The 15594-nt window shown below is 42.7% G+C and overlaps 1 protein-coding gene across 1 annotated transcript; it reads right to left on the reverse strand.

The window, feature by feature from the left end:
- Positions 1–7946: 7946 nt before the first annotated feature.
- Positions 7947–14480, reverse strand: LOC144599346 (granzyme K-like). Its single transcript, XM_078410141.1, has 5 exons — positions 14409–14480; positions 11611–11767; positions 10999–11149; positions 8643–8912; positions 7947–8239 (listed from the first exon to the last, which is right to left on the reverse strand). Exons 1-5 carry the CDS (start codon positions 14464–14466, stop codon positions 8054–8056), a joined length of 822 nt encoding a protein of 273 aa, XP_078266267.1. The 5' UTR covers positions 14467–14480; the 3' UTR covers positions 7947–8053.
- Positions 14481–15594: the final 1114 nt, after the last annotated feature.

The raw sequence follows: 15594 nt of genomic DNA on the forward strand, positions 1-15594 counted from the left end.
TTGTTTTGTTTTGCACGAATGGTGCTTTTTAAAATTTATCGAACTTTTTTGTTTGTTTTATTATGTTATCTTTTGAGTACTGTGTTTACAGACCTGGTATGTTGCTGCAAGTAAGAATTTCATTGTTCTATTTCAGTACATTTGACAATTAATGACTCTTGACTCTTGAAGAAGAGAATCCAGGCAAAACATTTTGAGGACAGAAGAGCATAAGGATAGCAGGAGGCCATTCAAACCCTTCGTATTCACCCCAACATTCACTAAAATCAATCTGGATCGATTACCTAAGTATCAGTTTCTGCACTAACCTCACATTAATTATTCCCTTAACATCCAAAAACCTTGGATTAACATCTGAATCAAGAAATCTATTCTCATCTCAAACCCTTTAATTTAATGAATAAAGTGAATCTCAGTTCAGGACATTCCAGCCTTGACAAACACAATCTTTCCATCTACACTGTCTAGCCTTGTAAGAACTCTGATGGTTTCAATGAAATCACCTCTCATTCCAATAAACACTAGAGAATATAGGCACAGACATAGAGTCATAGAGTCAGAGAATGATACAGCATGGAAACTGGCTCTTTTGCCCAACTTGCTCATGCCAACCAACATGCCTCATCTATATTAGTCCCACCTGTCTGTGTTTGGCCCATAACAATAGACAATAGACAATAGACAATAGGTGCAGGAGTAGGCCATTCAGCCCTTCGAGCCAGCACCGCCATTCAATGCGATCATGGCTGATCACTCAATCAGTACCCCGTTCCTGCCTTCTCCCCATACCCCCTCACTCCGCTATCCTCAAGAGCTCTATCCAGCTCTCTCTTGAAAGCATCCAACGAACTGGCCTCCACTGCCTTCTGAGGCAGAGAATTCCACACCTTCACCACCCTCTGACTGAAAAAGTTCTTCCTCATCTCCGTTCTAAATGGCCTACCCCTTATTCTCAAACTGTGGCCCCTTGTTCTGGACTCCCCTAACATTGGGAACATGTTATCTGCCTCTAATGTGTCCAATCCCCTAATTATCTTATATGTTTCAATAAGATCCCCCCTCATCCTTCTAAATTCCAGTGTATACAAGCCCAATCGCTCCAGCCTTTCAACATACGACAGTCCCGCCATTCCGGGAATTAACCTAGTGAACCTACGCTGCACGCCCTCCATAGCAAGAATATCCTTCCTCAAATTTGGAGACCAAAACTGCACACAGTACTCCAGGTGCGGTCTCACCAGGGCCCGGTACAACTGTAGAAGGACCTCTTTGCTCCTATACTCAACTCCTCTTGTTACGAAGGCCAACATTCCATTGGCTTTCTTCACTGCCTGCTGTACCTGCATGCTTCCTTTCATTGACTGATGCACTAGGACACCCAGATCTCGTTGAACTCCCCCTCCTCCTAACTTGACACCATTCAGATAATAATCTGCCTTTCTATTCTTACTTCCAAAGTGAATAACCTCACACTTATCTACATTAAACTGCATCTGCCATGTATCCGCCCACTCACACAACCTGTCCAAGTCACCCTGCAGCCTTATTGCATCTTCCTCACAATTCACACTACCCCCCAACTTAGTATCATCTGCAAATTTGCTAATGGTACTTTTAATCCCTTCGTCTAAGTCATTAATGTATATCGTAAATAGCTGGGGTCCCAGCACCGAACCTTGCGGTACCCCACTGGTCACTGCCTGCCATTCCGAAAGGGACCCATTTATCCCCACTCTTTGCTTTCTGTCTGTCAACCAATTTTCTATCCATGTCAGTACCCTACCCCCAATACCATGTGCCCTAATTTTGCCCACTAATCTCCTATGTGGGACCTTGTCGAAGGCTTTCTGAAAGTCGAGGTACACCACATCCACTGACTCTCCCTTGTCAATTTTCCTAGTTACATCCTCAAAAAATTCCAGTAGATTTGTCAAGCATGATTTCCCCTTCGTAAATCCATGCTGACTCGGAATGATCCCGTTACTGCTATCCAAATGCTCAGCAATTTCGTCTTTTATAATTGACTCCAGCATCTTCCCCACCACTGATGTCAGACTAACTGGTCTATAATTCCCCGTTTTCTCTCTCCCTCCCTTCTTAAAAAGTGGGATAACATTTGCTATCCTCCAATCCACAGGAACTGATCCTGAATCTATAGAACATTGAAAAATGATCTCCAATGCTTCCACTATTTCTAGAGCCACCTCCTTAAGTACTCTGGGATGCAGACCATCAGGCCCTGGGGATTTATCAGCCTTCAGTCCCATCAGTCTACCCAAAACCATTTCCTGCCTAATGTGGATTTCCTTCAGTTCCTCCATCACCCTAGGTTCTCCGGCCCTTAGAACATTTGGGAGATTGTGTGTATCTTCCTCAGTGAAGACAGATCCAAAGTAACGGTTTAACTCGTCTGCCATTTCTTTGTTCCCCATAATAAATTCCCCTGCTTCTGTCTTCAAGGGACCCACATTTGCCTTGACTATTTTTTTCCTCTTCACGTACCTAAAAAAACTTTTGCTATCCTCCTTTATATTATTGGCTAGTTTACCCTCGTACCTCATCTTTTCTCCCCGTATTGCCTTTTTAGTTAACTTTTGTTGCTCTTTAAAAGAGTCCCAATCCTCTGTCTTCCCACTCTTCTTTGCTATGTTATACTTCCTCTCCTTAATTTTTATGCTGTCCCTGACTTCCCTCGTCAGCCACAGGTGTCTCTTACTCCCCTTAGAGTCTTTCCACCTCTTTGGAATAAATTGATCCTGCAACCTCTGCATTATTCCCAGGAATACCTGCCATTGCTGTTCTACCGTCTTCCCTGCTAGGGCCTCCTTCCAATCAATTTTGGCCAGCTCCCGCCTCATGCCTCTGTAATCCCCTTTGCTATACTGTAATACCGACACTTCCGATTTTCCCTTCTGCCTTTCCATTTGCAGAGTAAAACTTATCATGTTGTGATCACTGCCTCCTAATGGCTCTTTTACCTCTAGTCCCCTTATCAGATCAGGATCATTACACAACACTAAATCCAGAATTGCCTTCTCCCTGGTAGGCTCCAGTACAAGCTGTTCTAAGAATCCATCTCGAAGGCACTCTACAAACTCTCTTTCCTGGGGTCCATTTCCAACCTGATTTTCCCAGTCTACCTGCATGTTGAAATCTCCCATAACCACAGTAGCATTACATTTTTGACACGCCAATTTTATCTCCTGATTCAACTTGCACCCTATGTCGAGGCTACTATTTGGGGGCCTATAGATAACTCCCATTAGGGTCTTTTTACCCTTACAATTTCTCATTTCTATCCATACTGATTCAACATCTCCTGATTCTATGTCACCCCTTGCAAGGGAATGAATATCATTCCTTACCATCAGAGCAACCCCACCCCCTCTGCCCACCTGTCTGTCTTTTCTATACGTTGTGTACCCCTGGATATTCAGTTCCCAGCCCTGGTCCTCTTGTAACCATGTCTCAGTGATCCCTACAACATCATACTTGCCCATGACTAACTGAGCCTCAAGCTCATCCACTTTATTTTTTATACTACGCGCATTTAAGTACAACACTTTAACTTCTGTATTTACCTCCTCTCTCACATCGTTCACAATTGGCCCTGCCCTTAATTTCTTTTCCGCTCTAGAACTTCTGTTCCCATTCTTCCGAGAGTCTTTTGCAATATCTCCTGTATTCCCTTTTACCTCATCTTCATATTCACAATTTGTTAACCCCTCCCCCCCCACTACTTAGTTTAAAGCCACAGGTGTCACACTAGCAAACCTGCCTGCCAGAATGTTTGTCCCCCTGCTGTTAAGATGCAACCCGTCCCTTTTGTACAAGTCACCCCTAGCCCAGAAGAGATCCCAGTGGTCCAGAAATCGAAATCCCTGCTCTCTGCACCAGCCCCTCAGCCATAAATTCATACCCTCTATCTCTCTGTTCCTGGCCTCACCAGCACGAGGTACCGGTAGCAGTCCAGAGATAACCACCTTCGACGTCCTACTTCTCAGTGCTTTTCCCAACTCTCTAAACTCCCGCTGTAGCACCTCCTTCCTCTTCCGCCCGACGTCATTCGTGCCCACGTGCACAACGACTTCAGGTTGATCGCCTTCCCTCACTAGGATTTTCTGAAGCCGGTCTGTGATGTGTTGAACCCTGGCACCAGGGAGGCAACAGACCATCCTCAAGTCCCTCCTGCTGCCACAGAATCTTCTGTCCGTCCCTCGGACTATGGAGTCACCGACCACTACGGCTCTTCCAGACTTCGGTCTCCCCTGTCGAGTATCCTTGCCAACAGGTCCGCCACTCGGACTGGAAACGTCTTCTGCCCCGACAGTTCCCAAGAGGGTATACCTATTTGCAATAGGCACAGCCACTGGGGTCTCCTGTAGTCCACGTCCACTCCCCCCTGAAACAGTCTCCCACCTTCGCTCGACCTGGACCCTTGGCGTGACAGCCTCACAATAGGTCCTGTCGAGGAAACTCTCGCATTCTCGGATGGCCCTGAGGTCATCCAACTGCCTCTGCAACTCCACCACACGTCCCTTCAGGAGCTGCACCTGGACACAGTTCTTGCAGGTGTAGCTCCCAGAAGCTCCAGCGACGTCCCTGTCTTCCCACATCCTGCAGGAAACACACCGCACCAACTTTTCCGCCATCACCTTGTGCCTATAACCAGCTCTGGCTTAAAACAATCGTATACTCCTCACCTCAGCCTCCTCGCCGAAGACTCGCACTTTTCTCACTGGGCACTTCCCTCACTGGGCTGCACCTGAACAGGGCTGCACCCTTTTGCAAGTATTGCTTATATTACCAATTAAATTGCCTGATTGTCCAATTTACCTGACTTCTCACTTAAACTAGCACTTACTTTAGTGCTCAGCCAACGGGCGTCCTTGCTCTGCTCCCGGACTTTTGAAATTGACTACTAGCTTCCTTTTGGCGCTCTTTTTAAACTGCCTGCTCAACTGTGATTGGCACTTACTTTAGTGCTCAGCCAACGGGCGTCCTTGCTCTGCTCCCGGACTTTTGAAACGTCTTCTGACCCTCTAAACCTGTCCTGTCCATGTACCAGTCCAAACATTTTTTGAATGTTATGATAATACCTGGCTCAACTACCTCCTAAGGCAGCTCGTTCCATATACCTACCACCCTTTGTGTAAAAGGTTACCCCCCTCAGGTTCCCATTGAATCGTCTCCCCCTCATCTTAAACCTACGTCCTCTGGTTCTCAATTCCCTTATTCTGGGTAAAAGATTCAGTGTATTTACCCAATCTATTTCTCTCATGATCTTGTACACCTCTGTAAGATCACCCCTCATTCTCCTGCGCTCCAAGGAATAAAGTCCGAGCCTGCTCAACCTCTCATTATAGATCACGCCGTTGAGTCCTGGCAACAAGAATTTGCGAGGCAACTTTTTCACACAGAAGGTGGTAGTTGAGGCAGATACTGCAGCAAAAAATTAAAAGACATTTGGACAGGCAAATGGACAGGCACAGTTTAGAGAGATATGGTTCAAATGTGAGCAGTTGGGATTAGTGTAGATGTGGCAATTTGGTTGGCATTGGCAAGTTGGGCCGAAAGGCCTGTTTCTGTGCTGTATGACTATGATGTCAAGTTAACTGATCTGTTATTCTCCCTCTCTCTCTCTTCAATGGTAAGGTTACACATTACTTTTCGAATCAATGGAAACTATTCTAGAACCTATGTTTTTTTTTACAATGTCAACTTGGGAAATAAAGGTTAATACCAACTGTTTAACATTATCAGCCTCATCGCAGGTTTCCACCGCTGTGTTTTCAAAAATGTGTTTGAAATGTTCTAATTACTTTTTACACAAAAGTTTCAAATGATTAGCATTTCCAAATGCTTTAGACACAAACACAGATGTATGAAGCCTTCCTTTCATGTATTGTGATAATTGATTACCACATAATTAAAAATCATAAGCAGCAAAGTTGGTCTATTTGGGCTTTCAAAAGTACCTTCTTTAGGTGCTAAATGACCTCAATAACTATGGGCATCAGAAAAGGAAAGATATGGTTAAACTCCATAAGAGTCTTGAGTATAGAGTTAGGAAGTAATCTTGCAGCTTTATAGGACTTTGGTTCGGCCGCATTTGGAATATTTTGAGTAGAAGAGGTTTACCATAATGCTGCCTGGATTTGAAGATATTAGCTCTACCTTCCACTGAACAGGCAACTGAATCATCCTGTCAACAACTAGATAGCAGTCCTGAACTTCTATATCCCTCACTGGGGAACCAATGGCTACCTTTAATCAGACTTTACTGGACTTTATCTTGCTGGACTTTATCTTTAGCACACAACAAAAGCTTTTCACTGTAACTTGGTACATGTGACAATAAACTAAACTAAACTATAACAAGAGGTTAGATTGTTTTCTCTGGAGCATCGGAGGCTGCGGTTAAACATGATAGAAGTTTAGTTTAGTTTAGTTTAGTTTAGTTTAGTTTAGTTTAGATTAGTTTAGTTTAGTTTAGTTTAGTTTAGTTTAGTTTAGTTTCCTCAAGGTCAGGTGCGGGAGGTTCCCCGGGGCAAAAAGGCTGAAGGTGCCCGTGCGAGGAGAGGAACGACGGTTCGCTGGACTCTCCAGGCAGGGGTAACGGCAACGGTAATTGGGAAAAATGGTCCCAATGTTGGGGGAGTCCAGAACCAGGGGCCACAGTCCAAGAATAAAGGGTAGGCCATTTAAAACTGAGGTGAGAAGAAACTTTTTCACCCAGAGAGTTGTGAATTTGTGGAATTCTCTGCCACAGAAGGCAGTGGAGGCCAATTCACTGGATGAATTTAAAAGAGAGTTAGATAGAGTTCTAGGGGCTAGTGGCATCAGGGGATATGGGGGGAAGATGGGCATAGGTTACTGGTCCCTTGCACCCGGAAGGCAACTCCATGTTTACTTCTCTTCCCCGTTGTCACACACCTTCGTTCTTTTGCTATCCTTGGTGTGACAACCTCACTGTAGGTCTTGTCCATGAAACTCTTGGTTTCCAGGATGATCCTGAGGTCATCAAGCTGCTGCTCCAGTTCCCTAACGCTATCCTTCAGGAGCTGCACCTGGACAGAATTTCTGTAGGTGTAGTTGTCAGAGACACCAGCGGTGTCCCTGACTTCACACATCCTGCAAGAGAGACACTGTAACAATTTGCCTGCCATTACTTCAGTGGATTCAAGTGTAACCTCCTTGCCTCAGCCTCCTCGCCGAAGACTCTTGAGCCAGAGACTCGCATTTCCCCTCAACAGGCCACTCCCCGAGACCTGAACTTAATTTTATCTAATCAAGTCAACTATCCATGCAACTAATTAGGATGTCTCAGCCAATCCACTCCCTCGCTGGTCTGGTTGCTGCTCCTCTGCGACCTTCAAGGTAATTGCCCCGGGCTGACTCTTGACTCTTTTTTTAAACCTCCCGAAGTATACTCCCCTCGGAGAAAGCCTTCCTTCAGCCAATCCACTCACTCGCTGGTCTGGCTGCTGCTCCTCCACGACATACAAGGTCATTCTAATCAATTCCTTGGACCAACTCCATGTGTCCTCCCATCTTATTTCCCAGTCATATTGTCATCCGATGTTCATTTATTTCTCATTCCCTCCCTTTCAAAACTCTTAGCGTGTGCATTCCACAACTGGGATCGGAATTGGGCATTGTAAAGTTTCCTGGGTGAACACAGGCGGACCTGGAACGAGGGTGAGGGGGGGGGAGAACAAAGGAGGGCCTAATGTGGGATACTTTGTAACTTTGTCAGCGCCCTTTATGTGGTAACTATTTGCATACCTCTGGCTGGTATGCAAGCAAAGAATTTCACCGTGACTTGTCTCATGTGATAATAAACTATGAATTAATTCATTCAATCCGTTCATTTTCACAACGCATAAATGTTACTTCACAGAACAGGGAATTTAACGATTCTATTTTTATTGCAGTTTGCGGTAAAATGTTACACAATATATTCAAGATATAGATGGAAGCATGCTGGTTATCTAAGCCAATTAATTGAGCATCATAGTTAGCAAAGCAAAGTGAAGTAGCACGCTGATTCTCAATACAGCTCTTCATCAGTCATATTGTAAGCCTGAATGGCAATAATTTTCCGAATCCAACGAAGGTATTTATCAGAAACGAAAGTATAAACTCCAGGCTTTTTGGGATCTGCACATTCTTTGCCACCAAAGGACACAATCCCGCTGTACTTTCCGTTGCAAACCAAAGGACCACCTGAATCGCCCTGGAAGGGAAAACAATAAAGGTAACAATTCAGTAGAATTAGATAAAATAATACATCACCAACTTTCAATCTGACAACACATCACAATGTTATATTTATTACCCATGCCCAGCTGGTTTGAGCAGACAGTAATTTCACATCTTGGAGCATATATAATATGCCTAATCAAATTCACAAAGAGTCTTTAAGTGGAAAAGTTTTCTTGAGAGAATAGTAATGTTCAGCTATTTTAAAAAAACCCATTTACAAACACAAGCTACAATAATGCCAGACTAAGGCCATTGTGAGGATGGATGGAATGTTTCAATCTGCAGAAGGCACCAGTAAACCATTGGGGCTTTTGCACACACTCCCATGGCTTTAAGGCCATATTACTAATAACAATGCTACACAGCACACTCACCGTGCACGAATCTCCTCGGCCTTCACTGTCACCAGCACAGATCATGTTAGGGGTCACTTCAGGTTCGTGATTGTAATAGTCCTTGCTGTTGCATGTATTACGATCTATTACTTTTATTGTCACCTCTTGAAGTGTGTCAGATTCATATCTTGTACTTGTTCGTCCCCATCCTGCCACTATGCAGGATGTTCCAGAATTCAGATCTTTGACCATTCCTCCAGGTAGTTTGAGCACTTTCACATAATTGTTGATCATTGCATTATTCTCCAGCTGTGATACAATAACAATTTATTCTCATTCATCCAAGAGTGAAGAATATCTTAAATTATTGCTTTATTCAAAAGAGGTTTGTTAGTTTCCCTATTTAAGTACTTCATTTGCTGAAGTTCTGTCCTTTGCAGAATGAAATGTTTATTTTTCATTTTTTCAGATGATCAGAGACAAGAAAAATTGACCATAAAATGTAATGTCAATTACCCTTCAGGTGATATATGAAAATGTTGGTGCGGCTGATGTTCATAAAGCCCTACGCTACTGTTGCGGATGATCGATCGATCGATCGATTGATTGAGTGAGTGAGTGAGTGAAAGGTTCAGCGTGGAAATGCTCTTCAGCTCACCAAGTCCACATGGATCACCGATTCACACTAATTTAAACCACTTTTACAGCCATTCCCTACACACTTGGGGCAATTTACAGAGACCAATTAACCTACAAATGCACACATCTTTGGGAATGGGGGGGAAACAAAGTATGGGTTGGTGGCATGGTGGCACAGAGGTAGAGCTACTGCCCTACAGCATCAGAGACCCGGGTTCGATCGTGACTACGGGTACTTGTCTGTACGGAGTTTGTACATTCTCCCCGTGAGAAATAATATAGTTTGAATGTCATTAAAGTGGAACATATTGCAGATAGAATGGTAAAGCTGTCAACAATGAATTTAGTTGTCATGTCATTTGTTTTCTATGAAAGGCTGTGGAGTCAAATCAATGGATATTTTTGTGGCAGAGATAGATAGATTCTTGATTGTATGGGTGTCCAGAGTCATGGGGAGAAGGCAGGGGAATGGGGTTAGGAGGGAGAGATAGATCAGCCATGATTGAATGGTGGAATAAATTTAATGGGCTGAATGATCTAATTCTGCTCCTATCACTTATGACCTGATGATCTTAAATATACTCATAATCTCGTTATGTGTTGCTTTGCTTTTCTTTAGGTTGTTTCCTCAAATAGCATTTTGTTTGCCACCATTTTTTATGGGTCTTGTTATTAAGTAACAAGTTAAAAACGAGTTATTTTCCATCAAATGAATTTGATTCAAATAAACATGGCTGGCTGTTTTGTATCATTTTACTTTCCAGTGTCTTCAGTGAACTGTGCAATAAGGCAGAGTAAAATACGTGAGTGATACAATATGTTCCTTTCTTCTCTGGGTGGCTTGCTTAAAAACGACCCCTCATATTCCTGCTGGGATGCTGCTGAGGCTGAATGTAGATTGATTGTTGGCAAAAAATTGGATATTATAGAGATTATTATTACAAAGTTGATCTCAGCTCTCTGGAACACTCCTGCAGCTGGAAAGTGGAGGTGTTTTCATGCAATACAGATAAGAAGAAGGATATGTAATTCAAAACATTTCTTGATCTCATTTGAACATCAGGAAATATTGATGCAGAAATTTTCTTCATGAACTTCTATCTAATCAATTCTTTAATTCCAAATGTTAAGCTTCCTTAACTTCAAAGGGGACATTTCCTCATCAGTTCAGTGCACCATCTGACCAAGGAGGCTCCAAACTCACACAGAGACATCTGATCTCATCTGTGACTAATACACGTTTCTTTTACACAGTAAATGGTGGGTGCCTGAAACATGGTGCAAGGGGTGGTGGTGGATGCAGATTGCTAGTGGTGTTTTTAGACAGACACATGGATATACAGGGGCTGGAGGGATATGGAGCATGTGCAGTTAAAAAGGTTTAGTTTAAGTAGGTACCATGTACGGCACGGACATTACCACCCCAAAGAGCCTGTTCAGTACAATGCTGTTCTATGTGCTACATCCTACAGCTGGTCAGGTTATGGTAGACTAAAAGTAGTGAAAAAACACACATCAAATGCTCATTCTAATGATCATTGCTGAGAAACTTCCTGACACATAAAGGAGGAGGACAAGGATTATTTGATTTCCCCTGGGCCAAACGGCATCCTAGATATCACCGTAAGTAATCTGAAAAATCATTCCCCCAAGACATTGAAAACATAACTGTTATTCTTTTGTGAAATTAAACATTGCTCAATGAGCAAATTAAGGGTTCAGAGCACTGTATACAGATAAGAAAGAAAATTCATACTTCCAGCAGCATGATGTCATTTTCCATAGTTTCATCATTGTAGTTTGGATGGGGAATCTGTCTCTTGATACGAAATATTTGTTTACTCGACTCGTTTTGCGAAAGAGAATGTGCCCCAAGAACCACTTGAGGCTTCCGTTCGCCATCTTTGCTGTCAATCAAAAATAAACATAATTACACTTTTTCTTTAAAAAAGGCCATTTTCAGAAATTCATCAGGAAGCCAACTAGTAAATATTAAAATTTGTGGAAATATAAGATATATATATATACCACATCATATTTGGTAGTTAACAAATGTGCAACTTCCAAAGGGTGATCCATACCCAATGATAAGCCAAGACTTTGCTCGATTAAAAGTCATTAATGTACACATCAAAACAAATTGCTTGTAAGTAATACCCTTAAAATACTGAAATCTTGGGTCTGAAATAGGTATCGTATAACTGACCATTCAAATTGAGTCTTTTAAGACCAAAAATGCCATTAACCTGGTGATCTACATATTAATGAAGACATGACAAAACAGGTCGAAAGTGATAATACCACACAGGCTGGGATTAGGAACTGAACACATTCAAGTATATTTTCATTCGTACACAGTAGATCTTACCTTTCACAGTGAGCTGCAGTTAGAACCCATTTAGGGTTGATCAATGCCCCTCCACAATAATGAATATAACACCCCCTCATAAGCATTTGGCAGGATGCCATGTAGGGTCTTGAATGACGTACAGCGTCATGACCTCCAATAATTTCATCTCCATGATCTGCAACAGATAAAAGATATTGAACTTTTTTTTCATATGCAGGCTCTGAAGATAATTGACAAGGCCAGTATTTATTGTCCACCCCTAACAAGATTGTGGATAAAATGAAATTATTCTGAATAGATCTTTACATGATTAATTGAACATTGTTATGTAACCAATAATAGAAGTAGACCATCACAAAAGAGTTGCAGTGAGATTTCATTACAATGTCAACTGAAGATTAAGAAAGGTGGAGATGAATTTCCCTTTTTCATGCAATGGCATAGTCTGTACTCGTACGATATTCATCAAGAATTTTATAGCACACAACTTTGGACTGACAAGTGGCAAATTACATTTCACCACATGAGTGTTTGGCAATGACCAAGTCTGAGAAGAGGGAACGTTACCGTTTCTCTTTGAAATTTAGTGACAGAACCAGAAAGCAAATTGGACCAAAAAATGTGAATATTATGGTTATAAGGGTAAGGGTCAGAGGCTGAACATCCGACTAATGGTCCAATGGTACTTTATTGTCACGTGTGCCTGGGTGCAATGAAATTTCTTTGTTGCATACAGTTCAGTAAAAATCTTACTATACTTAAGCACAATCATACTTAAGTACTCTCCCCGTTCCTTTCCACCACCTGCAAGTCGGGAACGGATTAACAGGCTCTCAACTTGCTTGGAGCACAAATGTTCCAACAACAGTAAAATATTATGGTACCTTCCAGGAAAAGAACAGACTTGATTCATAGGCAATCCAACACCACAGACCTTCACTCCCTTCACCAGTGGCTCATTGTGCCAACAGATTATAACTTTTGAAAAGTCAGTTTATTTCCAAAAGCAGATCTTAAACTTTTGACCTCTATCAGCAAACAGGACAAAGACAGCAAGGCAGTAATACACTTTCATTCCAAGTCACACACCATCCTGGATTTGCAAATATATTGCCATGCTTACTTCCTCACAAGGTCTAAATCCACACATTCATGCACTGTAGAAATAACTTCAACAAATGTTTTCAGCACCTCAAACAAGTGTCTCACTACCATCTTCTCAAAGGCAGTTAGAAATGAGCAATAACTGTTCCTTATGCCAATAACACCCATACTTTACTAACCACTGGTGTAGCATGGCCACATTCAGAGTATTGAAGGCAGTTTTCATCCCCCATTACAGAAAGGATCGGGGCTTTGGAAAGGTTACAGAGAAGGTTTACCAGAATGCTGCCTGGGTTAGAGGATAGTAGCTACAAAGAGAGGTTGGACAGACTTGGACTTGGATCATTCTCAATCAGTACCCCGTTCCTGCCTTCTCCCCATACCCCCTGACTCCACTATCCTTAAGAGCTCTATTTAGCTCTCTCTTGAATGCATTCAGAGAATTGGCCTCCACTGCCTTCTGAGGCAGTGAATTCCACACATTTACAACTCTCTGACTGAAAAAGTTTTTCCTCATCTCCGTTCTAAATGGCCTACCCCTTATTCTTAAACTGTGGCCCCTGGTTCTGCACTCCCCCAAAATTGGGAACATGTTTCCTGCCTCTAACGTGTCCAACCCCTTAATAATCTTATATGTTTCGATAAGATCCTCTCACATCCTTCTAAATTCCAGTGTATACAAACCTAGCCGTTCCAGTCTTTCAACATACGACAGTCCCGCCATTCCGGGAATTAACCTAGTGAACCTATGCTGCACGCCCTCACGTACTGTTCTATGTTCAGTGTATATTGTATTTTCTATATTCACTGGCTGCTCTGTGTTCCTTCTGCAGGATAACCTATAGCAACTTACCAAAGTTCCTTTATCAGCACTCCTAAGCTGCAACGTGGAGCATCTTGGAAGCAAGTGCAGCAGAAACATGGGAACCTCACCACTTACAAATAGATCAAGATTCAAGATTCAATTTACCATACAGCCATACTAAGTGAAAAGCAACAAGACCCACAAGTAAAATTTAACATAAAATCCACCACAGCAGATTCCACATTCCTCACTGTGAGGAAGGTAATAAAGTTCAATCAGCATCCTCTTTGTTCACCCGCAGTCAGGGCTGTTGAACCCACCGCAGTCGCCGCTGCCGATGGTCCGATGCCCAAGCCCTTGGATGATCGAACACCAGTGTCAGGATGGTTGACTAACTCTCTGCAGCATGGAGCTCCCGAGTCGGCCTCTTCTTATCAGAGACCGCGAGCTTCACGATGAGAAAGTCCACAGGCCCCGCAGTTGGAGCTCTTCACAGACGATCCTCGGCAAAGGATTGCAGCTCCTGATGGTAAGTCCGCGCCGAGCCCGTGGCTTGAAGCGCCGGGCCGGTCTCCAGGAAAGGCCGCCATCTCCTCGACGTTAGGCCGCAGAGGGGATAGAGATATGACACGGAGAAAAATTGCATTTCTGTCGAAATAAGAGATTGAAAAAAAGTTTCCCCCAATTCCCTCCCCCCCACCCCCCACATAAAACAAACCAAGAAACACTGAAATATACTTGTAACACATATTAAAATAAGTAGAATAAGTAGAAAGGGCAGACAGACTGCTGGCAAGGCAGCCACTATGGTGACACCACCCGATGTAACACCTATCGTAACAACTTTACTGAAATAAATTATAACATGAATACAATAAGGTTAAATATTCCTTATTTTGTTACTTACAGGATGGAATTAGAAAGATGATAATTAGCAAAACATGCAGATTGTACAGTCGTTTCATCTTTACTTCTTGTGCAATCACACACTAAATGATGCCAAACGTTCTTGGGTAATTTATATTAAACTCAGTGGGGAGTGGTTAATTAATTTTAATGCCACACCAGTGATAGGTTGGATTTGCACATTTTCTAATGTGTATTCACTGTAAGCCATGTAGCAGGCTCAGAGCAAACCAGAACATTGAATAAAATATTACGGGTTTCACAAAGGTTGGTCTTTAGTTTAGTTTAATTTAGTTTAGCTTATTATTGTCACGTGTACTGTAGTGAGGGAAAAGGGGTAGGCCATTTAGGACTGAGATGAGGAAAAACATTTCACCCAGTGAGTTGTGAATCTGTGGAATTCTCTGCCACAGAAGGCAGTGGGGGGCAATTCACTGGATGTTTTCAAGAGAGAGTTAGATTTAGCTCTTTGGGCTAAATGAATCAAGGGATACAGGGAAAAATCAGGAGCGGGCTACTAATTTTGGACGATCAGCCATGATCATATTGAATGTCAGTGCTCAAAGGGCTGAATGGCCTACTCCTGCACATACTTTCTATGTATCTATGTATCCATTGAAACTTACTGAATAGCGAAAGGCCTGGATCGAGTGAATGCGGAGAGGATGTCTCCACTAATGGGTGAGTCCAGGACCAGAGGGCAGAGCCTCAGAATAAAAGGACGTACCTTTAGAAAGGAGATGAGGAGGAATTTCTTGAGTCACAGGGTGGTGAATCTTTTTCCACAGAAGGCTGTGGAGGCCAAGTCACTTGGTATTATTAAGGTGGAGATTGACAAATTATTGATTCAAAGGTTTCAAAGTTTTCAAATGCCTTTTATTGTCACATGTACCAATTAAGGTACAGTGATATGCGAATTACCATACAGCCATACAAATAAAAATCAACAAGACACACAACTACAAAAAGTTAACATAAACATCCACCACAACGGATTCCCCATATTCCTCACTGTGTTGGAAGGCAAAAGAGTCCAATCTGCTTCCTCTTTATTCTCCCACATTCAGGGCAGTTGAACCATCCGTCGGGGCCATCGAAGGTCCTTCAGCCGGTGATCGAAGCCCTCATTTCGGGGCGATCGAAGCCCTCACTTCAGGGCGATCAAAGCTCCCATGTCAGAAGCGATT

This window comes from Rhinoraja longicauda, chromosome 1 (genome assembly GCF_053455715.1).
Source record: "Rhinoraja longicauda isolate Sanriku21f chromosome 1, sRhiLon1.1, whole genome shotgun sequence".
In the NCBI taxonomy this organism is placed as follows: domain Eukaryota; kingdom Metazoa; phylum Chordata; class Chondrichthyes; order Rajiformes; family Arhynchobatidae; genus Rhinoraja; species Rhinoraja longicauda.